This window comes from Pinus tabuliformis, chromosome 7 (genome assembly GCF_031772625.1).
Source record: "Pinus tabuliformis cultivar Carrire ecotype Pingquan chromosome 7, CPIR1, whole genome shotgun sequence".
Classification (NCBI taxonomy): Eukaryota; Viridiplantae; Streptophyta; class Pinopsida; order Pinales; family Pinaceae; genus Pinus; species Pinus tabuliformis.
The window spans coordinates 1,906,134,799-1,906,162,290 of record NC_142293.1 but is presented as its reverse complement, the minus strand read 5'-3'; the positions used below and the strand labels follow the sequence as shown (position 1 = coordinate 1,906,162,290).

At 34.7% G+C, this 27,492-nt stretch overlaps 1 protein-coding gene across 1 annotated transcript; it reads right to left on the bottom strand.

The window, feature by feature from the left end:
• Window positions 1-12,053: 12,053 nt before the first annotated feature.
• Window positions 12,054-13,343, bottom strand: LOC149256096 (nuclear transport factor 2-like). The gene has a single exon (XM_089455216.1). The coding sequence runs from the start codon at window positions 13,341-13,343 to the stop codon at window positions 12,054-12,056; it is 1,290 nt and encodes a 429-aa protein (XP_089311342.1).
• Window positions 13,344-27,492: the final 14,149 nt, after the last annotated feature.

Genomic DNA, 27,492 nt, shown 5'->3' with positions numbered 1-27,492 from the left:
ACCGAGTGGCATTACTTTAAATAGCTCAAAATTCCAAGTTCTCTTGGCTCTTCAAACTTGGATCGAGCACGCACTGAAATTATGAAAAAATTCAAAAAAAAATCCAAGGTTGGGTTGCGCAATGGCTTTCAACATTTAGCTGAGTGACTCTAGTAAAATATTTCTACTACTCTTTCCTGTTCTACATCTATTTAATTTTTATAGATCCTAAATATGTGTTATCACAAATGAGTGCTCTAATCCATAGATTCCTCTGGCAAGGTGTTATATACGATGAAAATAAATTTTATTTAGTACAGTGGAATATTGTTCAGTTTCTTAGGGTCAATGGACTCATGGACATGAGAGATCCCTTTTATATGAACCTAGTGCTTCATGCAAAAATTATATGTAGGATAATTTATGACACAAGTGAATCATTGAATACTGCACTTGTTAAAAAATATTTCAACAAAAATCACTTGTTAAAGGCATAGTATGCTTCATGAACTCGTTCAGCTTCTAGGATATGGGATCTTTGCAAGGAATATACCACCCTAATATTTTGCCACCTAAGTTGGTGCATTCGTAATGAAGCTCGAATTTACCTTTGGACTAACAATTTCTCTCATTCAAGTCAGCTTGAAATTTTATAAGAACTCATAAACTTAAGGAAAATGATGTAATGATATGGGCATAAAAACTTGAAAGACATATCTAATTGGGATGATCAAGGTCACTAGAAAGGATAGTTATGGCATGATATTCCTCCTAAATTGGCAACCTGATGGTTTAGTCTGATTCATCACCTAAATTCCATGGCTCATATATTTAATCACATGAAATATCGTTGAATATAGATTAAAAGCCCCTTAGAAAAATACTCAGTTTGAATGGGATAATCATTTCCAATAAATAGTTTACCACACCCCCGACCAAGTTGATTGTGGTCCAAGTCTTGGAGTAAAGAGAACATCCGAGAGATTAATACCTTTATATTGGTCCTGTTAGCTCTGGTATATAATGAGGATTTTCCAAGGTCAGAGATGAGCTTGATCTGCTTGGTTCTGCTCAAAAGGAATCTCATAATGGTCATCTTCCCTTTTTCCTTCTACTCTGTTTTCTCTTCGCCATCCCCATGCCTTTATTTTCCCTTCTAAACCTAACATAAACCCCTTTTAAAACCTATCGCCTCATCTCAGCCGTTGATCTTCCCTGCCGATCCAATAGCTCTCGTCGTACCCGATAAAGCAACCTGCGGTCTCTTTTCCCAATCGTCTAATCACCTCCGAAGAGATCCGATGGAATTTTCTCTCCCCGCACCCATAACCCGATCGAACGTTAGCTCACGATGAGAGCGGTTTTTCTTTCTCATCTGCCACTACTTGTTGATTGCTGAGTGGTATCGCACGCCCTCACCTTTTTACCGCTCAATGCCCAAAGGCAGTGCGATCAATACTGTTTACCACCTAACCTATCTGGCCTGATAACTACCGCACAACTCCACCACCAGATCACCGTTCAATCTACCCGCTGCAAATCCAATGGCCCGAAATCAACCCGCTCCCACTTCGTCCGATAGACTCCATCGACCCATCTCCGTCATCTGTTCCCTCGATTCGATGGCCATTCTCTTCGCTCATCCAAAATCGTCCATTCACCCATGCACTCCACGTCCTTTGACCCCTCCATTTGCCTGAAGGAGGAAGGTGACCAGGTTGACATCACTAGTCACTGACAGACCTCAACAACCATATTTAACAGAGTGTATGGCCAAAGGAAAAAAGGACAGAGCGCGCCCCTGTAACTGCATTTATCAGTTATGGAACTTGACTCGTACGAGCACTCCAACAGCAAAAAGGGACAACGAAACACCTAAGCAGATCGGATTCACCCACTATAGCAAGAAAACATAATCAAAGACTCCATCATGTAGTTAAATGTAGTTGGTGGTCCATTATTTCTATGGTTGGGGCTATCCATGAGACGCTAGCAGAACTGTGGGAAACTGGATACGTCGGAAGAGACCAACAACGTCAAGACATTGATTGTAATCTCTTTCTGATTTATATGAATACAGCTATTGATTGATTTCCTACATGAAGTGTTCTTTTACATATTTATGGAGTAATTTTTCTTGACCTATTAAGTAGGTTGAGTAAAATATTGTATGCTATCACGTTTTTTGTTGTTGTTTATTTTCTTGTTTCAGGTATTCAAAGGAAGGAAATTGAAGATAACTGCAGTGAGGAAGCAAGATCATCACTAAGGAGAATAACGTTCTAAGAGGTACACCCTCCTAATTGATTCTAGCTTAAGGAGATTTCCATAGATTGTTTGTTTGTGGCTAGACCTCCTCTCTCGAGCTAGATGAATTATTCGTGTCTGCACTGAAAGCTTACCTGCACCACAATAAATCAAATCTAGCTCATGAAAACCTACATTGCAATATACCTTATTGCTCCTTTTCCATCAATGGAAACAATGCCAACAATTGTAAGGTAGCAGAATTGGAGAAATTATTCTTTAAGGAGGTGATTAGACTACTTCAGCTACCTAAAATTATAGTTATTGATTTTCATAGTAGATTCATTAGTGCATTTTAGCAGAAGCTTTTTAAATTAGCAGGCATGGAGATGACCCATAGCACTAGATATCACCTTTAAACACATGGCTTGACAGGGACTGTAAATAAATGGATGGAGGGGTATCTATATAAATATGTTTTAGGATAGGAGAATTCATGGATTAGATGGTTACTTCTTTAAGAGCACTATTATAAACACCACATACCATCTATCCATTACGATGACCCCATTCAAGGCAATATTTCTGTAAAATGCACCATCATTTTCTGATTTGGAATTTGGAGATAGAGAGGAATCCAAAGATACATATTAGATACTGAAAAGTTGGGACATCCTCAAGGTCCTTAAGGATAATATGCAAGGCACCTAGAACCAACAGAAGAAGTATGCAAGAACTAAATAGAGTGAAAATTTGACGTAGGAGATGTAGTTCTATTAGTTTTGCAACCATATAAATAGTCATCACCTAAAAAAAGTGGAATAGAGATGATGAAGAAAATGCTTTATGGGCCTTATAAAATAATAAGACAAATCGGAGAAGTAGTTAAGAGAAACAATTGATGGAGGGAAGAAAATGCCACAATGTCTTCCATGTATCATGCCTAAAGAAGAATATAGGTCAACAAGTTGCTACTTCATTTGAGCCAAACCCTTTGGTTAAGGAGGTGTATGTAGTATTGATTCCGAAATGCATCATGGTTGTTTGAGAAACGAGACTGAGTGGAAGGATCATCTTAATATTTTATTAGGTGGAAGGATTTTCCTCAGGAGGATGCCAAAAGGGAAGCAGAACAAATCTTGCAATAGTTGAATTTGCAATTTTTTGAGAAGAAATGTCAATATAAGGGATTATAATTTCTTCTTCAAATTAATATGCAAGGGAAGGAAGTAATAGTCTATTTAACCCCATAATTTATTGCCATGTAAACAATGAGAATTACCAGCTAGAGTCACCTATATAAAATTACATAATACAACTTAAATTGGAGCAAATTTACATAAGCATGCAACTCACTCATATTTTAATTTACTTGAAAATCCCCAATGGGAATCTATAAAAGGAAGGGAGGAGAGTTATTATGATATCCATTGATTTCTATTCTTTTTTATTTAATGGATAAGGGTCTTGGATGGTTTAAATGCCCCTTTTTCTGATTGGTTTTAGTTGCGAAAGGTTCCACTCTAGCCATTCCTTCTATCCTTTATGAGAAAAAGACTTATTATAGTTGATATATATATATATATATATATATATATATATATATGTATGTATGTATGTATGTATGTATGTATGTATGTATGTATGTATGTATGTATGTATGTATTAGGTAGGAAGGGGCCAAATATAACTTTCGTAAGAGAATGAGGAGTTGGGGGATGTTTTCTAAGGAAGAAAAGGTTGGGATCTACTTCTCAAAGGGAGAAGAATGGATGAGACTCATCTCTTAGGATCAATGAGGATTTAAAAAGGGAAAATGGTTGACTTATATATGGTAGTGAAGTAGAATGGTTGTGATTTCTCTCTCAGGGATAACGAGGGCTAGAAAAAGGAAACAAATTGTGTTATTTATGGTTGTGAATGGAAGTAAGACAACGAAAGGATTGTTTCTTTATCTCCTAAAATGACATCAGGTTGTGTCATGGCATTAGGTGGCTTAAGGGGGGTGATGCTTGAGGTTTAAAGTTTGTGACTAACTAAATTTGAGGCAATGAAGGACATTATAAAGGTACAAAACTAGTGAGTTAGGGTGGCACATAACAAGGTCCAATAACAAACTTTACAATTAATATCATTTGATCAAAGGTTAGGATTGTTTATGTGACCAACTATTTAATAACACCACTATAAATAAATAATTTGATTTTTTTAGCCTTATTCGTGTTCTATGAATATTTGTATTGCATAATAGGTCAAATATCTATAAGTCTCATTAACCCCAATTTATAATGATTTCTTAAATAATCAATTACTTATTAAGTATCTTACCACCCTATTCATGCATTAAGAAAAAGGTCATTACTTTCTTATAAATTAATGAATATTACAACACTATTACAAAAATATATCTATCATAGGATTATTGAAACCTTAACTCAAAATTACATTCCAAAAACAATCCAAAAAAACAGTGACTATTATTAATGTCCCAATGACAATTACTAATGTGGTTACCTTCTACATCATTTTCATTTGTTTTCCAACACACATTCCATTTTGCATTTTGTTTGAGCAAAAGCCCTAAAATGTTCATATTTTTGATTTGAAAAGTAAATTTCAACTTTTTCATTCCATCTCTACTTCTTATTAACATGTGCATTGTGAGGTTTTTCTACATTATAGCTTTCAATGGATTAGAAGGTCAATACACTCTAATCCTTAATGCACTATCAAATGATGGAAAAGAAAGGTGGTATCATTTCTTCTCATAAAGGCATGTTTCACAAATAACAAAATGTCATCGATTATTCAAAATAACTTGAAAAAAAGCAAGTCTATGTTATGAATTTTTCTTTCCAACCTTATATCAAATCATTGTTTTTAGTAAAATTGTTTTTAATAATTTAGGTATTTTTAAAAAATGGAAAAATTGCAAGATATTTTTATCTTTATATATAATAGATATAAAAATTAGATAATAATATTAGTTAATACAATTTAAATTAAAAAAAATAATAAAATAATTAACTATATAATTTCTATGTTATTGAAAGCTAAGTTAAATCTAAATATTCAAATAATGAATTAATATTTTTAGTACATCCTAACTTAATGAATCTAAATTTCATCTCTACGGAGGTCTTAATCTTCCATTAAAGTTACATCTTTATTGAGAGTTCATTTACTCCATCCAAACAATACTTTGATGAAGGTTCGAAAATGTTGCGAAAAAACTTTCATCAATTTATTTGATAAATTAAGGGTTTAATTTTTTTTAATTAATTTTTATATATTTATTTATATTTTAATTAATTTTTATATGGTTAAAAATCTATAACTTAATTTTCAAACTAAGAAGGGACAATCATTATTGGATTCTATTTTCAAATGTATGCTTCATTATTATTTAAAAAAAACAAAGACACTTAAAATGACTTAGTTTCATTATTATTTAAAAAAAACAAAAACACTTAAAATGATTTACTAGTAGTTTTCAAGGGATAGACTTTCACTTTCTAGATAATCCTTTAAGCCCTGAGTTATTGATCCATTTCTTTATAGCAAATTAAAACTAGATTTAAACAAGGAAAAAAATAATTTAAGCATACTCATTTAACCTATTATTTTCACATGTTTCTTTGCCCAATACCTTTATTTTTCATTATTAATATTATTAGTAATTTAATCTATAATACAATATAATATGTAATTGTCTTAATATTATTAAATTTTTTAAAATGATTTCTTAAATAATTAATTCTTACTTTCTATTTTACTAACTTATTGATACATTAGCAGAAATATTATTACTTTCTTATAAATTAATGAATATTACAACATTATTGCAACATATAATTATTAAAACCCTAACTCAAAATTGCATTCCAAAAAATCCCAAAAAAATATTACATTCTCAACGTCCCCATTATTGTAATTCAATTACTGATATGGCTAGAGTATATATATAATTTTCATTTATTTTCCAATACAAATATCATTTTGTTTCAACAAAAGTGATAAAATGGTGATATTGTTGGTTTGGAAACTAAATTTCAACTTTTTCATTCCATCTCTATTCATTAACATGTGCATTGTGATGCATCATGATGTTTTTTCTACATTATGGTTTTCAATGGTTTACAAGCTTAATACATTCTAATCCTTAATGCAATATCAAACTAGTGGAAAAAAGCGTATCATTTCTTCTCATAAACTCATCTTTTAAAGGAGAGAAAATGTTATTGATCCATTATTTGTTCTTGTCTTCGTCATAGCAGGAACTATAATGTTCCATTGAGCATTGAATTCATATTAGGTTGGGTTCACCAATTCATTTAACCAATTTTTAAAAAAACTATTTTACCAAAAAAAAAAAATTTATCCAAAGTTTCAAGTTTGAGGTCTTATTGTGACGCTATGGATTTTGTTCCTCCAAAAAATATTTTATCCAAAGTTTAAAAATAACCATCCATCTTTTTATAGAAAGTTTGAAAGTGCAAAAGTTTTATCCAAATTTTGAAAAAACCCATCCATCCCTTCATCCAAAATTTCAAACTTGCATATATCCTTTGTCTTGTATATTTCAAAGTTTGTCACTGAATATAAATTTGAAACTACATATATCTTTATCCTTAGTTTTACAATTGGTTGTGCATTGGAATAAACTAAACAACATTTTTGCCTGGCACCTATTGCTACCATGAAAGGTTGTTGTCAAGCCTAGGTTATGGTGTGGGCATCATTCCATTTCCCATACTCACATGATATCCAACTAGCTTGCTGCTTCAGGGACGAACTCATTGGTATGAAAAGAGAGAGCTCATTATTGAGTAGGTTATAAATGATGCCTTGCCTGTACATGAAGAAAGAGTAAAGATCTATGTCAATGGACATCTCCGCCATGTGTTGATTTAAAAATTTAGATACTTGCATTGTTGATTAATTACATATGTGCCATTAAACTACCTTAAACTTAAGGAAGCTTAAAGGAATGAGTTGAAGCAAAACTCAAGCAAGCTTCATTGATGGTGCTTTGCAAAGGAATGAGAATAAACATGTACAGCATTTGAATAGCGGGCTACGACGCAAAACTGCCTGTTTGCCTGAGAGAAGCTCGGGCATGAGGGAAACACTGGTACTTGAATAAAGCAAACTAGTAGATGAATAAAGGGAACTAGTAGCGAATATTCATGTTCTCTCTCTGGCAAACAGAAAACCATAGCATGCATAATAAGTTAGATTAACTAAAAATAATTGCAAAACTATAGTTAATAGCTGATTAAAACGTTCAAGCTTACTCTTTTTTTCTTTTGAATATTGTAGGAAAAAATGCTCAAAGAAACTAGGAATTGTAGTATCATTGATTCTTGTATTGTATCGCCACAATGAAGTAGGTAAGTAGCAATCAAAGTCTTGCATTCCAAATGATATTCGTGGCCAGGAAGGTTCTTGATTTGCATGCTAATAAATGGATATCCATTCATAAATTGGACAAAAGCGAGGTTTAAACCCCGCCCCCCTCCCCACCCCCCCAAAAAAAATATGTGTACCAAAAAAAATATGTGTAATATGTTTGCAGGAAACAATTTTTGGTATTAGAGGTGTCACAAGTGCTAGGAAGGAGTTTGGTAAAATATTAGAGAAACTTACATATCCAATCCCATGCTTCAAGATTCCAAGAATGGGAACATTTCTGCTAGCTTCCATGAACATTTTTGCTAGCTTCCATTCTGAGAGCTTCCAAGAATGGAGACATTTTTGAGCACTGGTATTTCTAAGAATTGTGTTCTATCATAATTGTATTCATAGCAACGTTAGGCTTTCCAATTAAGGTCATGAAATGATAAGGCTTTCGAGGTAAGGGCATGAACTAAGGGTTGCTGGGTATTTTCACTCTATCTAGAAGTTGCATGGGACAATGTCAGACGCATGAAATTGAAGACAACATATGGTTTCTTTTTTCTTCACTTTATGCAAAAGCGTTCATGAAGATAACACTTGGTTTGCTCTATGCAAGTGTTCACAACTGCCATTAATGCAAACTTTGAAGTCTATTGGTTTCTTACAGGCTACGTGGTTTTTAGAAATGACTAGTATTGTGTGCTGCTATAATATTTTTATGTTTCTTATCCTTTAATAAAAATGTTGCATTGCAGTTGAATTCATATTTCTACTCAGACCTCTAAGTCAAAAGCATATTTTCTGAATCTACATATTGATTCCATCACTTCAAACTTTATCTCTTCACTATCTCTTGAATGAAAAACTTTATCTCTGATATCTCTTGAATGAAAATTTATAAAACTAGTAGTTAATAAAACTAGTAGTTAAGAAAAAAAAAGTGACCTATTCCGCCTGTTTCCATTTGGTACATATTAGCTCATTCTGGAACACGGCTGTAACAACAATGATATTATTGATTTGAAGAAAGAGACCATTACCTTCTTGACATCTCGTGAGGGTACTCTACCCACCTTAATTGATAGCATTGAATGTAGCGGATATGAGATATGGAAAAATATTCACATTAATCTTTAAAATAAAGATTTACAATAGCTCTATGTGATGTATTTCGGTATATGTGACTGAAATCATTTGACATGGAATTCTCTTAGCTCTCTTAGCGTTTGGTAATTCATGTTCTGGCTTACCACAACGTGCAGTAACTAGCAACTACCAACAGTCCCTTGCCATCGAACTGCTTTATTACCAGTTGCCCCATGCCAACCAACTGCTTTATTTAGGCACGATATTTTTCCCAAATTTATATTTGGTTAAGTAAAAAAGATACAAAATTATATTTGATTAAATACAAAATATTGTTATAGTGTAGTAGTATCTCTCTTATTTGAACATAAACCAAAATTCTCCATTGCAGAAGTTCGACCTAGATAATGCTTCTAATGTTGTTGTTCCCACTCCAAATTGTTCTCATGATACTGCTCTATATGACCACAGTTTCGCTCTAATATAATAGAAGGAAGCATTCCCCCTATCTGGCTGTTTTGACGGTTTTCTATGCAGCTCTATATCCATTAGCTTGTCACTATCATTTCATGTAATAATGTAAAATAAGGAAGATGGTAAGTTAAAATTTCTTTACTCCTGAGTAGCGACCACTTGTTGCAAGTGGTGTTTTCTTATTGCAAGCGGTGTTTTCTTATTAGCATTATATAGTCACATTTTTTTTTTTTGCCTTCTACGGTACTCAGCTGCATGCCATCCTTGTTAAAAGAAACCAGTTTCAAAAAATGTTATTGATCGATTGTTAAAAATGTTATGAATTTTTCTTTTCAACCTTGTATCACATGATTGTTTTTAATAGTTTATGTATTTTTAGAAAATGGAAAAAAACTCATCTTTCAAAGAAGAGAAAATGTTTTTGATAGATTATTAAAAAAAGCCAATTTATATGAAGAAATTTTCTTTTATCAAATAATTGTTTTTAATAATTTATATATTTCTAAAAAATGAAAAAAATCATGACATTTTTATTTCAAAATATAATTAAATATAAAATTAGATAATAATATTAATTCATATTATTTAAATTAAAATAAATAAATAAGTGATATCTAAATTAAATTTAAGTACTAAAATAATGCATTAATATTTTTAATGTTTCTTAACTTAATGAATGTTGATTTTATTTACATAAAAATTAAGGAACCCAAGTAGCTTTAAATTTTGTATAAGTTGTTATCTGTGGAGGTATTACCGTGGGTTGAAAGTTACATCTTGAGTTTACTCCATCCAATACCTGGATTAAGGTTTGAAAATGGTGTAAAAAAACATTCACCAATTTCTTTATTAAATTTAAGGTTTAAAATTTATTTTCATTAATGTAAATATTGTTATATAGTGGAAAAAATTACAATTATCAAATCAATAAAAGATAATTATTATGGGGGTGCTATTTGCAAATGCATGTTTCGATGTTGGTAAAGGAAAACATGTTATTTAAAATTACTTACTAATGTTCTTTTAGTAACATTAAAGAGTTACTAGTGGTTTTTAAAAAGTAGGCTTTCACTCCGTAATAATTTTGTAAATCTTGAATTGTTGACCATTTCTTTACACTACAGAAAAACTAAATCTTAACCAAAAAAAAATTGAACTTACTCATTCAAGGTATTATTTTCACATATTCCATTTTCATATATATATATATTATTTTTCAAAAAATCCTTAATATTAATAGAATTAACATTATTGTCCTAACATAATTACTATATTAATAATATAAATTTTTAATATTAAAAATTAAAAATTATTTATTATCACTAACATTATATTATTTTTATTCTCAAACTAATCTTCCCATACTTGTATTTTTATTTAACATTAAATTAATCTCAAAATAGTTATATATTTTAATAAAATATCAAGGTTCTTATCATATTTAAACTTTGACTTAAATTAGATTTTTCTCACCATTTTATTTAAATATAAATCATATTTCATATTTCAAAATATCCACACCAAAACTAACTAATTTTCCAATCCTATTTTTTTATTTAATATTAAATTATCTCAAAATAATTTATTTTTTAAATAAAATCTCAAAGTTTCTATCATATTTAAACATTTACTTAAATTGGATTTTTCTCATATTTTGTCTAAATATAAGTCATATTTCATAATTCAAAATATCCACACCAAAAATGTTTATGTGATAAATGGAAAAAAAAACTCATCATTCATATATATATATATATATATTAAAAGTTACCTCTCTTATTCGCAATTTTTTCATAATTTTGTCTTAAGTTACATTTGATAATTCAAAATATCCACATTAAAACTTATATGATAAATGAAAAAAACTCATCATTCATATATATATATATATTAAAAGTTACCTATCTTATTCACAATTTTTTCATAATTTTGTCTAAATATAAATTACATTTGATAATTCAAAATATCCACATTAAAACTTATATGATAAATGAAAAAAAAAACTCGTCAAATATATAAATATATATAACATGTTAAAAGTACATATCTCATTTACAACCTATTAAAAGTATATATCTCATAATCATTATTACCCTTCATACTTTTATTTATATTAAAGTATCCATCAATTCACTCAGTCACACCAACACACTACAAATAATCAAATTCCAATACAACTTCAAATTCTTATCTATAAATTGGCACTATCAACCCACTCCCACTCACTCTTCCTATTATCCGTTTATACTTAGTGTTTTGAAAGCATAATCATCTGAATATAAATCATCCAATTTAAATTAGATTTAAAATCAATTTTATATTATAAATTAATTTTAATATGATCATTTAATATCACAAATTTATTTTCAATTTTAATAATTTTTTTATAACATTTTATTATCGTAAAAATAAAAATATAAATCTTGCCTAATAGTTTATGATTGTAAAAATAAAAATACATTTAAAAATATATGTATTCTTCTACACCATAGAACAACAATTTGCATAAAAAATATATCAATAAATAAGATGTGAGATCCTAGAGATGATGCTTTATGACAATATCCATATTGCTTGGACTGTAAATATATCAACAAATCAAGAACGTATTATGTAAATATAAATCTTGCATAAATCTCAGTCGGACAAATATAAGCGTCCAAACTTGATAAGCATGCCATTATTTCCCCACGAGATGCATAGAAAACTACATTTATCATAAACAAGACGACAGAACAAATATAGGCTGATAATGGCAGAATGCTTTAAATGGCATCAAAAGCCCTCTGGCTCTATTGTTCAAAATATCACCTCACCAGATCATTGACCACCATAGGAATAATAATTGGTCGATTATTTCTGAATCCCTATTCAGCAGCACGTGGACGCGTCGCACAGGCAGTTACCTTTCGCGAACCCATTCGAATATGTCCGGATTGGGATGCCTGAACTGCAGCCTGCGCTGAAGCTTCGTCCTCAAATTCAACAAAAGCGTATTTGGATCTTCGTCCTTTCGTGGTCCTAACTCGAACCCCAGAAGGCTTAATTGCCCCATATGTCTTGAACTTTTCCTCAACTTGAGGAGGCGTAATATGAACAGGCAAGTCGCTGATAAAAATAGAGCACCGACTTTCTTCTGTGGTGCTTTTTTGTTTCAAATCCTTCACAGTAGATGGTAAGGCAAACGTCTGTGTTGCTGCATTTTCTGTAATCGGTCCATCATTTTTGAAGCCCTCTCTATCAGCAACTGGACGTTTCGCCTGGACATATATTTTTCGCGCACCGGCTCGAATAGGGGATGCCCGAATTGCAGCCTGCACTGAAGCTGCGTCCTCAAATTCAACAAAAGCGTAACGGGCTATTCGTCCTTTCACTGTCCTAACTTGAACCCCAGACGGCTTAATTGCCCCATACTTCTTGAACTCTTCCTCAACTTGAGGAGGCGTAATATAAACAGGCAAGTTGCTGATAAAAATAGAGCACCCACTTTCTTCTGCAGTGGTTTTATATTTCAAAGCCCTAATAGTAGAGGGTAAGGCAACCGTCTGTGTTGCTGCATCTACTTTAACAGGTATAGCCTCAGATTTTTCTGGCGCACCCTGAAATACAGCTGGAGTTTCTTGGGTAGCTGCGCGTTGCCCTTGATTGTGAACCTGTTCAACCGCGGAAATATCATGCAATTGGCTGGTTGATCCTCTAGGGTAGCCATTTGTCCGGACAAAATTGTGCTCCGGTTGATGTGCATCTTCAACCCCGAACATAAAAATATCACTCAATACGAAATACTCATTTTCCCGAGGCGCCAGGAAAAGCGAGTGGTTGAAGGAGCGTGTTGAATTGTCTATAAAGGCAATTGACCCACTTACCAGAACCAGTACTCCATTATTGTCAGAAGCCTGTGAGTCCACTGTTTTGATCTCCACTTTAAACCCATTGTTGTATGGAGATGTTATATGCTGCTCAATGACAGTTATAACTGAAAGAATATGACCAAGGGATTGGCGACTGAGTATACTGCGATCTTGATCGTAAAATTTGAATATCCAATCGGGAGCTAGGACAAGAACATTGTAATACCGCTTCGCAAATTCAAGGCCAATAATTTCTGCATTTTGAACGACGGGCGCTGTGGCTATGTCTTGCTGTTCGACGGCCATTTCCGCTCAGAGGGAATTGACGAAGATTGAATTGAATTTCTGAAATCGCTCGATGGAAAAGAGGGAAAATAAACACAGTTTGTCCTGCAACTTCTCATATAACTACCGGGGAAAACTCAGGAACTGATGATTTCCGGATTAACCATAGCTCCCAAGATCTGTATTCTGTATATTCATGCACGAAACTTGCCCTTATATAAGGTTTTCTGGTTAGAGCCTTGGTTAACGTTGGAGAGAAAATAGATATTTCAAAAACGTAAATCAATAAATGAGAATAATCATAAAATTGAACGATTATAAAACATTGTAATTAAAGGTCAAAATATTTTAAAAAATAGAATAAGTAGAAAATTAATATAATAGGATTAAAATAAAAAGATTTACTCAATTACTAAAAGAAAGATCTAGATAAATTAATAAATTATAATCATTAGCTTCCATAGTTGTTTTAGACTTTTGGGAAGTAATTTTAGTGGATTTTTAGGTATAATTTTTGTACAATTTAGCAAGAATTTATTGAAATCACAATGTGGATGAGTAAAGGCTTAACAATTGAAGTGCCCTAGGGGATTTTGATGTTGTTGAATCCAAAAACAGGTTAAATAACACAAATCAAGATTTCACTTTAAATTTTTCCTCATATTTAGTATGGGAAAGTAGAAAAGGTCCACTAAAGACAACTCCCCTCATTTAAATTAAAATAATAATAAGATATATCAGTTCATAAGTATCAACACACTTTATAATTAAAAATAAAAAATAAGAAAACATAAAATAGAATTACATTACAACTTTATATTAAAATATTATGAAGGCCACCATAGTTGGAATAGATTATTTTCTTAAGGCACTCCTTCACATCCCAATGCATTTGATATATTTGACATGATGAAGATGTAGTCCCTCCTATATATATATATATATTAGAAAAAGAGCTAATATTTGAGTTAAACATAAATATTGAAAACATTAAACATTATTCTTAATTAACGAGATTCACACCATTTTACCATGAGAATTTTTAACTTGTAATTTTTTTTGGTAATACCATTTTCCATTATCATTGCTTATGATGACTACACTTCCAACATGATATGTGTTGATATGACATTTTCCTTCATTAGTTAATTTTATATAAATTAAATAAGAAAAGATAACTAACTACAAACTAGAAGCTTGGCTTTGCAAATTTTCCACCTTTTTTTTAATTTATGACACCCTAACCCCTCTACATGTGTTCGTGACATTCTGGCTTGCCTCCAATGCTGACACATTAGGGGGGATTTTGTCCCACGGGGTATTCATTCAATGAACCTCATACATATCACATATCACATATCACGGCGTTAGTGGCGTATTAAGAAAAACCCTTGATTTCACTACATGTTGGAAAATCCCTCTCAAAATCACATTATTTAAGCCCCTACCAATATGAACCCAATACAACTTCCCAATTTAAAAAACCATTTCTTTCACTAGATATTGTAGGTGTCCATTTTGTCACTAACATTTGTGATACCACTTTATATTTTTTCATTAACTTTAAGCTCCATTTTTTATATTTTCCAATATAAAAACCCTTTACCCCCTATATATCCCCGAATATATAATGTCATTTTTTTCTCAATATATATCCCCTAATATGAAACCATGTAGTATGATATTCCTCCCCGAGTGAAAACCTCATGTTTTGTCTCTCTCTGTAATGAAGAAGACGCCTTTTGTGCATTGATATTGAATCTCAAGTCCAACCCAAGGCTAAAGGAGGTGCAACAAAAATTCATAAAAGGTGTGGATAATATTTCTTGTGTTATTCTTCCTAAGAGCCACACGAAGAACTCCCCCACTTTCACTGATAGCGCGCTTGTTGGGAAGTTCATGGGCATGCGTCCCTCTCCTAAATGAGTGGAATAATGAGCTAACAAATCGTGGAAGCCGATGATGAAAGGAAACTTGGCTGTTTATGCAATGGGAAATGGATTTTTCGCCCTTGTTTTTGAGTTCAATGGAGATTAGAATGTGGTATTCCATAATGGTCCATATTTTTTTGATTTCAAAGGTATGTACTTGAGTGCATAGTCCCTCAACTTCAATATTGATGAAGATGTTCCGAAGGGCATTCCTGTGTGGGTGAAACTCCCATGTCTACCACTCACCTACTAAAGTGAAAAATATTTGAATGCCATTGGGAATGGATTTTTCCAATATCTTGATGGGGATGAACCAAAAGGTATACATTTCTCCTTCGTGAAAATAATATGTTTCAAAGTTCTATTGGAGCAAGTATTTCCTTGGATGATAATCCTTACTAAGGTCGAACGAGGCTTTGCTGAGTTGGTAGACAATGAACAACTTCCTTTTAAGTGTAAGAGCAGCCATCACTATGGGAATTTCACTTAGGTTGAAAGAAGAACAAGGTTCAAAGTAGAGATGGATCCACCCCTACCTAAGAGGATTAGTGGCACACTCAAAAAGATGAGACAATAAAGGGAATGGAGGATCGAAAAATTAAGTTACCTCAATGGAGAATATATATTCCTCTTCCAACAATAACTTTGACGTTTTATCCTAGGGAGACCTCGATCCTATGGTGCCAAAAACAAAAAATGAAGAATGTTTCATAGAGGAAGAAATAAGAGAAGATCAAGAAATGGAAAGTCAAGTTGTTGTGCGTGTTCTAGATAATTGTATTCGAGCTCCTTCTCACTAAATCCTCGAGACATCTTTCTCACTAAGGGAAAGGGCAAAATCCTCGAGAACAGAATAAAAAAACATTAAGGAACATAAGAATAGAACAATCAATTCCTTACAAGAAGTGCAAAAAAAGGAACACAAATGGCCCAATGACTCTTAGACTAGTATGGAAGTAGAAAATATCAAGGAAAAAGCAATGCCATAAAAAAAAGAAGCAAGGAAGGTCGAAACAATGAAATATATCAAGTTGGGGAAGAGATCTCAAATTAAGGAGATCGTAAAGAATGTGAGGAATGGATTTTAGGGAAATACCGAATATGGCGGAGGTAAGTCTTCCACCCCCAAAATATAAATCAAAGTAATTTCTTGGAACATAATAGGTTTGGGAATCCCTCTTAAGTCGCATTCAATTAAAGACATAATTAGCGTAGGTTTTAACCTTGAAAATAAATGAGCTACAAACAAATTCTTAAAAAATAGAAAATATACAATAGAGAGAAACACAACAGAAATAGACAAATATCTTCCATTGGATCCCAAAACCAGGACTACCAGATCGATTTTTCATTATTCTCCTTTCAATGTTACAATACATATATATACATGTTGAGGCATTCGTAAACCTCAATACATTAACCCTAGATTAGAACATAATCGTAGTCCCCTTGATCAAATCTACAAAATACTATGGGAAAAAACCCACCATTGTCAAAACCATGTGCAAAACCCATGCACAAAATCATAGGTAGGTTTGTGCACCTAATATAGGGTCTGAAAAAAAGTTCCTAGGTCACTTCCCTGGACCCGGTAAAGGGGGACTACCGCCACCCTGAAACCCACTCTGACATCCGTGATGCGTCTTACCCAATGAACAAGGCGAGCTATGCCCCCCTTGTGACCCCCCCATGTGTGCGACTAGTCGTAGAAATAATATAACACACACCCAACAATTAGAATGGAAAATCCATATACTCTATTCGTAAAAGAAACCAAGTTGGTTGAAAAAGATATCTTAGCTCACTCAAGATTATTCTCGAACAATAGTGTTGTGGGTTCTCAAAGCTCCTATGGCACCTTTGGTAGCCCATGCATCCTCGAGTCGGTCTCCAACCTCTAGTTCATCCATACCATTAAACTAAAGTTTTGGATAGCGATCGGTTTAGAGGAGAAATAACACAAATATTGTATTTTCAGAGGGGACTTCAACATTACTGTTCTCTCTTTGGAAAAGTGAGAAGGCTTATTTGTTCGAGATCATTTCCATGAAATATTGGATGACTTCATAAGTGATTGGGATCTGATGGACATTGTCCCAAATAAGGGGAAGTTCACATGGTCTAATAGGAGAAGTGGAAAGGGATACATATTGACTAGAATCGATCATTTTCTTATACAAAACAACTATATTTTCAAGCGTATCAAATGCTTCTCTTCTATCTTGCAATAAACATTGAAATAAACATTGATCACTCTAAAGGCTTGTGTCCGATCCATTTTCTCTTCAATCATGGATGGCTTTAGAGTGAAGGAGTTATAGATTTAATCAAGCAAGCCTAAACACTCCTTGTCAAGGGCTCTCTGACATTTGTTTAGGAGACTAAATTAAAATCTCTTAAGCAAGTTCTTCATTCTTTGGCTAAGAAAAAATACATGCCCCCTAGGCATGAAAAAGTCGATTTGTTAAAATATATGGAGATCCATCAAGACCATATGGAGTGAAGCTTGATTTCCAGGCCAAGAGGTAACTCATCAAATCAAATCATGTTATTCATTCAAGCTGTTCATTATTATATACAAGAGGGAGTGACTGTTCAAATCATCGCCCGGTGACTCTCCATATTTTCTATTATTTATTTACATTAATTACAATTGTTCACCCAATCCCTATGATTAGGTGTCAACATTCCCCCTTAATCTAAATGGATGTTGGTGAGTCCAAGCATCATTCTGAATCTTTCAAGCTTTTCTCTTCCAAGCGCTTTGGTGGAGATGTGTGAAATTTTCTCATTAGTGGAACACTGGCGGAGATGGATTATTTTGGCCTCAACATGATGTCGAATCAGATGATATTTAGTATTGATGTTCTTCGCTCGATCATGGAACTTTGGGTTCTTTGCCAACTTTATTGCCAAGGTATTGTCGATCATGAGTGGAGGTTATTGTACTTGTTTTACCTGCAAATCTTCAAGAATTTTCCTGAGCCACACAATTACTTTTGTTACCTCAGTTGTTGCCACATATTCTGTCTCTGTTGTGGTATCTGTTGGAACTGATTGTTTACGTTATCTCGAGGATACAACTCCTAATCCAAGACTCATAGCATAACCTAAAGTAGATACCCCAGTTTCTTTGTCTCCATCAAATTCTGAATCAGAGTATCCAATCTAGCTGAAGTTGCCCACCTGATGTGAGCTTTAGGTTTTGTTCCATTGGAACAATCAGAGGACTGCATTCATTCATGCCAAACCTGTTCAACAAATCTCCAATGTACTTCTTTTGAGAAAGGAATATGGACTTCGGATGTTGAGTTACTTCAATACCAAGATAGTAATGAACATAACCCAAATCAGTCATTTCAAAAACTTTTTCTCAATAACTTCTTTATGGATGCAATGTAGCTTTCATTGTTCCCTGTCATCAAAAGATCATCTACGTATACCACAAGATATACAATTGTTTTGCCAACCTTCTTGACAAACAGAGTTGCATCATCCAGATCATAACGTTTGAAATTGAGTTTCAGAAGATGCTTAGTTAGTTTTTCATACCATGCTCGTGGTGCTTGTTTGAGGCCATACAAGGATTTCACAAGTTTGCATACTTTATGTTCATGTCCTTTCACAGCAAATCCTTCAGGGTGGGACATAAAAACATTCTCTTTTAGATCTCCATTCAATAAAGTAATTTTTACATTCATTTGATGGACTTTCCAACCATTCTAAGCTGCTAGGGCAAAGAGTGTCCGGATGGTAGCCCATTTTGATGTGGGGGCAAAAGTCTCGTCATAATCGATCCCTTCCTTCGATGCAAAACCTTTTGCCATAAGCTTGGCTTTGTGCTTTCCAAGTGAGCCATTAACTTTATACTTGTTCTTATAGACCCACTTGTAGCCAATTGGTTTTGTTCCCAATGGAGGATCAACCAGCTTCCAAGCACCATTCCTTATCACGTCATCATACTCCTTTTGCATTACTTCTTTCCATTCATCATGAGAAGCAACTTCTTTGAAGGAAGTTGGTTCAAAATCTATAGAAAAATTCAATTCCCAATCATAAGAAACATCCATATCAATAAGTGAATCAAGGTCATCTATATCACCTCCATTTTGTCGGTTTGAATTTCTTGTTCCTGTCTTTCCAACCTCATCAAGTTGAACACTTTCAAGTGTCTTTGTCAGCCACTTTGGGGGACCTTTCTTAGATGGTCCAGCCTACTTCGTTGATTGAGTTTGGACTGAATCAAGATTGAGTCTTCCAATTCTATCAATGAGATCACTCAAAGTATCATCTGTTGTTGGAGTTTCATCCAGAGGAGAGAGTGCTTCAGAAGAAGATTCCACAGGTTGATCTAGTATAGGAATCCCCCCTTCAATATGTGGAATCTGATTATCAAATACTTGAAATGATTTTTCATTTCTGAATCTATCCAAGTGATCAAGTTGCTCCTCAACAACATTGTCAATTTTGGATCATTCAAGAAAGATTACATCTCTAGATAGAACGAACTTTTTATTGACTTCATCATAGACATGGTATGCTTTAGAGGTGTTTGAATACCCGAGAAAGATACACTTACGACTTCTTGCACCAAGTTTGTTTCTAGGTACCTTTGGTATTAAGGCATAACGTGTGGAACCAAAGACCCTGAGATGCTTTACCGAAGGAATGTGCCCATACCACATTTCATAACGTGTTTTGTTTCTAATAGAATTAGATGGACATCTATTCTTTACATATACAGCACATAGAATTGCATCATCCCAAAACATCAATTTTATATTTTTGAAAAACATCATGGAGTGTACCATATTTAAGATTGTCCTATTCATTCTTTTAGCTACTCCATTCTATTGGGGATTACGAGGTACAATTGCTTGATGTTTGATCCCATGTTGGCAAATATAGTTTTCAAATTCATTTGAAGTGTATTCTTTTCCATTATCAGTGGGAATAGAGCCAATATGATACTGTGCATCATTTTCAATCCATGTATGAAAGTTCTTGAATGTTTGAAAAGCATCAGGTTTTTTCTTCAATAAATAAACCCAACACATTTTGGTGTAGTCATCAATAAGTGTCATCATATATTTATTTCCATTTGCAGAAGGAACAGGCATTGGAGCACATAAATTTGAATGAATGAGTTCAATTTTTCTATGTGCTCCTGAATGTGAATCATGAAAATACTGTTTGCTATTCTTACCTAGAATGCAAGCATCACATTGCTTAAGTTTCCTAGGAATTGTAGGCAAACAAGTAACACCATTTTTCTTCAACAAGCAGAGGTTGTCATAGTTCAAGTGTCTAAATCTAGCATGCCATAATAAACTTGATGGAAATGTACCTTCTTCATAATGAGAATTGTATGAGAAATTTTGTGCACGAGTAGAGGTACCCTGCAACTTGAGAAGCCTTTATTCTTCTATCCCTGTCATGACAAGTGAGTGGTCTGATTCTTTTCTCACCTCATGCTTGTCATCAAACATATGAATGGAGTGTCCTTGCTGGGGGATGTGGACCAAGGACAACAAGTTTCTCCTCAACTCTGGGAGATATAGAACATGATGTAGAAGAAAGTCTGGAAGACCATGCTATTTAAGCCTGATTGTGTGAAGCCCTGATGGATTGAGTATTGATTTGTCTGCAAAGTATACTGCTCCATGAACATTGTCACTAAATTCTTCAAAAAAACCTTTTATAAAAGTCATGTGGCAAGTTGCTCCTGAATCAAGCAACCAATCATTTTTCCAAGAAGTAGGTGAAGCATTAAATAAGTCTTCATTTACTCCAATATTACAGTGTGCCACAACATAGTGAGTGGATTCAGGTGCTTTACCTTTCTCTATGTCATTAGTCTTACCTTTGGGTTGATTTATTTCCTGCTCAATTCTGTCTCAAGGTAACTTTCATGTGGATACATCATGTGATCCATCTCTTTTGCAGTGTATGCAGTGCAAATCTGACTTTTCTCCTTGAGATTGTCTGCCCCCCCTACCTATGAAATTTCTTCCTCTTCCTCTTCGACCACCTCTTCCTCTGGAAGAATTTTGAGCAAGATTCTTTTCTCTATGAGCAAGGCACACAGCCTCTTCAGAAGACTCAGGAGTTGTCTTCTTGCCAAAATGTTTCTCTCTTTCAACAAATTTTTTCACAAGGGAGTCAAAGGTAATATATTTGATGTTTCCATTTGCTTGCAATGACTCAAGATAATTTTAGTAAGTGGGATAAAGTGCCTTGAGAAAAACTATTAGAGGAATATCTAGTTCAACATTAGTGACTTTGATATCATGCATTATAGATTTTACTTCTGATGCAAGAGCAAGAGGATCATTATTTTGTAATTCAAGGGTGAAGAGTTTAATCATGAGTTGAACAACTTCAAGTACAGAGTGTGAGTCATAGAGTTCCTTCAATTTTTGTAAGGCTTCGAAAGCATTTGAAAATGGTGAAATATGGCAACTCACCTCTTCATTTACTGATGCTATAATCAATGCACAAGCCTTGCTTTTCTTATTTTCCCAAATGGCGAACTCCTTTTCTGAGGTAGGATGTTTTGGCTCTTTGTCTCCATCTCCAACACACACTCCTTTCCACAACTCATTGAAAATGAGGGTGTGCTTTATCTTCCGGGACCACTCGCAATAGTTCTCCTTACCGACGAGAACTACTCCCATAATGGATATGATTGAATGCATTGTAAAATCTGTGTACTGTGGAAAAAGAAACTTCTATTGCAAAAAAAATATGATTCTGATAGAGATATTATGTGGGTTCGGACCCCACGACAGTATTTACGAAAAATATATTAAAAACACAGTGAGTATACCACCCGTGCTGCGAACATAGTAGTATGGAGAGATAGAGATGTGAGGGGGCTGGTGTTGTGAGCAAAGTGGTGTTGCTAGCAATATATATGCAGAGGCGGAGGTGTGAGGGGATTGGTGTGTACAACAGTAGAGTGGTGGTAGCATTAAGAAAAACAACGCAATGTAAAATGCAGTGATACCATGCAGCGAGAGGGCCGAGGGTTGAGAAGCGAGCAACGCAGTAGTTTGAATGGATACCAACGTATCAACCAGGGTATCAACCATTGTATCAACCATGCCAAGCTGATGATGATCTTGAGACTGATAAATGAGTGAATAAAATAAGCACTCACTTATACACTCTCAATGCGAAGGAGGAATAGTATTGCCACTTGAAGTCTTAATGTATTTGGTTAAAGGAAGGAGACTGTAACACAATTTTGTTCTAAAAATGAGCCAAGGCTTAGGAAACCAAGAATTGGGTCAAGGAAGGCATTCTGGAAGGTTAACCGAAAATTTCCTCTTTTTTCTTCAAATCAAGGAAGAATTTCAATTTCTTCATAAATTTATACTCCAAAGGGAAAGAGAATACGAATGTTGAATTCTTCAATAAGAAAAAGGAATCTCGGTGGGAGCAAAAAATCCTCCTTCCTTTCCCTTATCCCAGAGGAAAATAGGCCTTCCTTGTTCTCAATATTTAGATGAATATCCATGTGAAACTCATCTTACAAGATCCTAACTAAAATCATAGCCAAAAAGATTAGAGCTCTCATTTCGGAAATTATTTCTCAAAATCAAGGGGTAATTTTAAAGCATAAACAAATTGTAGATATCACCATTCTAGTTCAAGAGTCCATTTAGTTTAAAAAACTTAGTGGTGCACAAGGGATGATCATAAATACGGATAAGGGAAACACATTTACTCATTTTCTCCTATCCTTCCCTTTTTTTATCTTGAAAAATCTTGGATTCTATAGATATTTCATTAATTGGGTTGAGGCATGCAGTAGTATACCTTGGATTTCCCCTTTTGTTAATGATCATCCTTGTCACTTCTTCCCCAGTTCCATATGCATCCAAAAATGATGCCTTCTCTCCCCTCTCTCTTATATCATGGTGCCTAAAATTCTTAGAAGGAACCAGGAAATCATTAGGGCCAAAGGAAAGTTGAAAGGTATATGTATTTCTAATGACAACAAAAATGTAAATTATTCACAATTCCTGGATGACAGTCTCCTAATGGGAGGTTCCTCCAAGAAAATTATGGTTTGATTTAAATGGATCCTAGATAATTACCTAGCTCTCTGTGGAGGCCTCATAAAAAACAAGGAAATTCAGTTTTACAGCTGGAATCCCCTCCCCCCCCACCATATTTTGCACGAGATTACCAGGGTGTTAGAATTAAGTCTGGTGACTGAGTGGCATTACTTTAAATAGCTCAAAATTCCAAGTTCTATTGGCTCTTCAAACTTGTATCGAGCACGCACTGAAATTATGAAAAAATTCAAAAAAAATCCAAGGTTGGGTTGCGCAATGGCTTTCAACATTTAGTTGAGTGACTCTAGTAAAATATTTCTACTGTTGTTTTGTGTTCTACATCTATTTAATTTTTATAGATCCTAAATATGTGTTATCACAAATGAGCGCTCTAATCCATATATTCCTCTCGCAAGGTGTTATATACGATGAAAATAAATTTTATTTAGTACAGTGGAATATTGTTTAGTTTCTTAGGGTCAATGAAGTCATGGACATGAGAGATCCCTTTTATATGAACCTAGTGCTTCATGCAAAAATTGTATGTAGGATAATTTATGACTCAAGTGAATCGTTGAATACTGCACTTGTTAAAAAATATTTTAACAAGAATCACTTGTTAAAGGCATAGTATGCTTCATGAACTGGTTCAGGTTCTAAGATATGGGATCTTTGCAAGGAATATACCACCCTAATATTTGGCCACCTAAGTTGGTGCATTCATAATGAAGCTCGAATTTACCTTTGGACTAACAATTTCTCTCATTCAAGTCAGCTTTAAAGTTTATAAGAACTCATAAACTTAAGGAAAATGATGTAATGATATGGGCATAAAAAGTTGAAAGACATATCTAATTGGGATGATCAAGGTCACTAGAAAGGATAGTTATGGCCTGATATTCCTCCTAAATTGGCAACCTAATGGTTTAGTCTGATTCATCACCCAAATTCCATGGCTCTTATATTTAATCACATGAAATATCGTTGAATATAGATTAAAATCCCCTTAGAAAAACACTCGGTTTGAATGGGATAATCCTTTCCAATAAATAATTTACCACACCCCGACGAAGTTGATTGTGGTCCAAGTATTGGAGTAAAGAGAACATCCGAGAGATTAATACCTTATATTGGTCCTGTTAGCTCTCGTATATAATCAGGATTTTCCAAGGTCAGAGATGAGCTTGATCTGCTTGGTTCTGCTCAAAAGGAATCTCATAATGGTCATCTTCCCTTTTTCCTTCTACTCTGTTTTCTCTCCGCCATCCCCATGCCTTTATTTTCCCTTCTAAACCTGACGTAAACCCCTTTTAAAAGCTATCACCTCATCTCAGCTGTTGATCTTCTCTGCCGATCCAATAGCTCCGGTCATGCCCGATAAAGCAACCTACTGTCTCTTTTCCCAAGCGTCTAATCACCTCCGAAGAGATCCGATGGAATTTTCTCTCCTCGCACCCATAACCCGATCGAACGTTAGCGCACGATGAGAGCAGTTTTTCTTTCTCATCTACCATTACGTGTTGATCGCTGAGTGGTATCACATGCCCTCACCTTTTTACTGCTCAATGCCCAAAGGCAATGCGATCAATACTATTTACCATCTAACCTATCCGCCCCGATAACTACCGCACAACTCCACCGCCAGATCACCGTTCGATCTACCCGCTGCAAATCCAACAGCCCGAAATCAACCCACTCCCACTTCTTCCGATAGACTCCGTCGACCCATCTCCGTCGTCTGTTCCCTCGATTCGATGGCCATTCTCTTCGCTGATCACAAATCATCCATTCACCCATGCACTCCACGTCCTTTGACCCCTCCGTTTGCCTGAAGGAGGAAGGTGACCAGCTTGCCATCACCAGTCACTGACAGACCTCAACAACCATATTTAACAGAGTGTATGTCCAAAGGAAAAAAGGACAGAGCGCGCCCCTGTAACTGCATTTATCAGTTATGGAACTCCACTGGTACGAGCACTCCAACAGCAAAAAGGGACAGCACAACACCTGAGCAGATCAGATTCAGCCACTATAGCAGGCAAACACAGTCAAAGACTCCATAATGTAGTTAAATGCAGTTGGTGGTCCATTATGACCCCTCCATACCTAAATGGCTAAGAGCCCTTATAATGTAAAATCTATAAATACCCAGAAGAAAGATGTAATCAGGGTTGATGGTTGATGTTTTGATGTAAGGTTCAACTTCTAGAGACTGTAGATATTTTGTCACTTGCAGCGTCTCATCTTCATTTTCAACTAATACAAGCTTCTTTTGTTGTTAACTGCTCACTTTCCATTTTCTCTTGTTCTAAGCTATGCCTGATATGTTGTATTCTTGGTCTTTAAGGTTTAGCACTAGAGAGCTGTCATCCTATCTATGTGTTAGATTGTTGAATGTATCATTGAATAGGTTATTTAGGTTTCTTTCTATCTAGTGTCAGAGAGTTGTCATCCTATCTGCGCATTAGTAGATTAGATTTACAGGCTTCTTTATTGGTTGCAGTCGGCCATCACATGGTCTTGTGCATCTACTGGTGTGGTCAGTATTCTCTATATTCACCCAATCTCTAAGCTGTGAGTAGTTGTTGGTCTAAAGCCTTATAGTCTGGTGGTTTTCACGCATGTCTCGAGTGAAAAAAAGTAGAAGGGGTTATTTGGCTTGAACAAGCATCATTCCTTCCATTCATCCAATTGCAACAATAGTTGAATTTATATGTTACCTGGAATCTCCAAGCTACAACCTAGGAGAGTTTCATGGAATCCTAACATAATTGGCATCATTGATGGGGAGAGGAGATTGAATCTTAGCTTTCCTGGGAGAATGACACAGATCCAGCTTTGATGATAGACAAAGTCTGAACACATTTTCGGTTGTAATCATCTATCTAGTGACCCTACTAGAGGACCAACCTTTGGCGACTCCACATCATAGTTCTGGCTCAGTTTGTGAGACATACTCAGAGAAATCCTCAGAAATCATGAGCTAACCAAGTGCCTGACCCTAAGAAGATTTTCACACAGAGAAAAACATCATAAAAAGGAGCATCCGGATCAGGTAAGCCTAAACACTCTTATGTATCTCTACAATAAAGGCTTGTAGCTAAGCATGCACATGTTGAAAATATACAGCCTAGTAGTATTGGTGAAGAAATATTTCCAGAGATTCGTAAAGCTCCTTGTTCAATAAGTTCCCCTTTGGATCTCAGTCCAAAGAAAATCTCCTCTCTAGTCCATCAGTTTCCTTCTGCTCTATCATTCATTTCTCAGCCTTCTATCATCCAAATGACCAGTACCCTTCCATCTACCTCAGTCATGGCAGGCTAATAGGCACCTACCAAAATGGAAACAATCATAGTTGCTAGGTATGGACCCCTGGTTCTGCCTGTTCATCTGAATGCCATGCCAGTAGGAGAATATCAGAAATATATGCCTAAGTTCACTGGTACAGAAGGAGTGACAACTGAAGAGCACCTTGAATCTTTGTATAGTTATGTTGATAACCTGGATATGAGTGAGGATGATGTGTGGATGAGGGTGTTTGTCCAAAGCCTTGATGGAAAGGCTAGAAAGTGGTTTAAAGAGTTGACCCCTAGGTCTGTAGCAGACATTGAAGCATTAGATGATGTGTTTTTGAAGAATTGTGGAGATAAGAAATACCTACTACATTACCATACTGAGTTTGGCAACCTGAAGAGGGAAAATCGGGAATCATTGTCTGACTTTAATAAAATATTCAATCGTATATATAGCAAGATACCAAATGAAGTAAATCCTACCCCCACCTCTGTCAAACTCACCTATGCCAATGCCTTTGACTCTAAATTTTTCCTGCTATTAAGAGAAAGAAGATGTGCCACTCTAGCTGAAATGCAAGATGTAGCTTTAGAGGTGGAATCCAATATCATGGCTGCAGAAAAACTCAAAGGACATGCTCATAGAAGGAGGCAGAGAGGTCAGGCTTCTTCTTCCTCTGCTTCACCTTTAGAGCCTAAAATAGATAAAATGACTAAAATGATAGAGTCCGTTAAACACACATGGGCAACCAGAGAAATATGAAAGATAAAACATGAGAGTGCAATTTTTATTAACAAATGATTTACATTTATAGTACATGTTGTGACCGTTGGGTTTCACATCCCAAGGTCTCTTGGACTCCTTTTGTCCATTCGACTT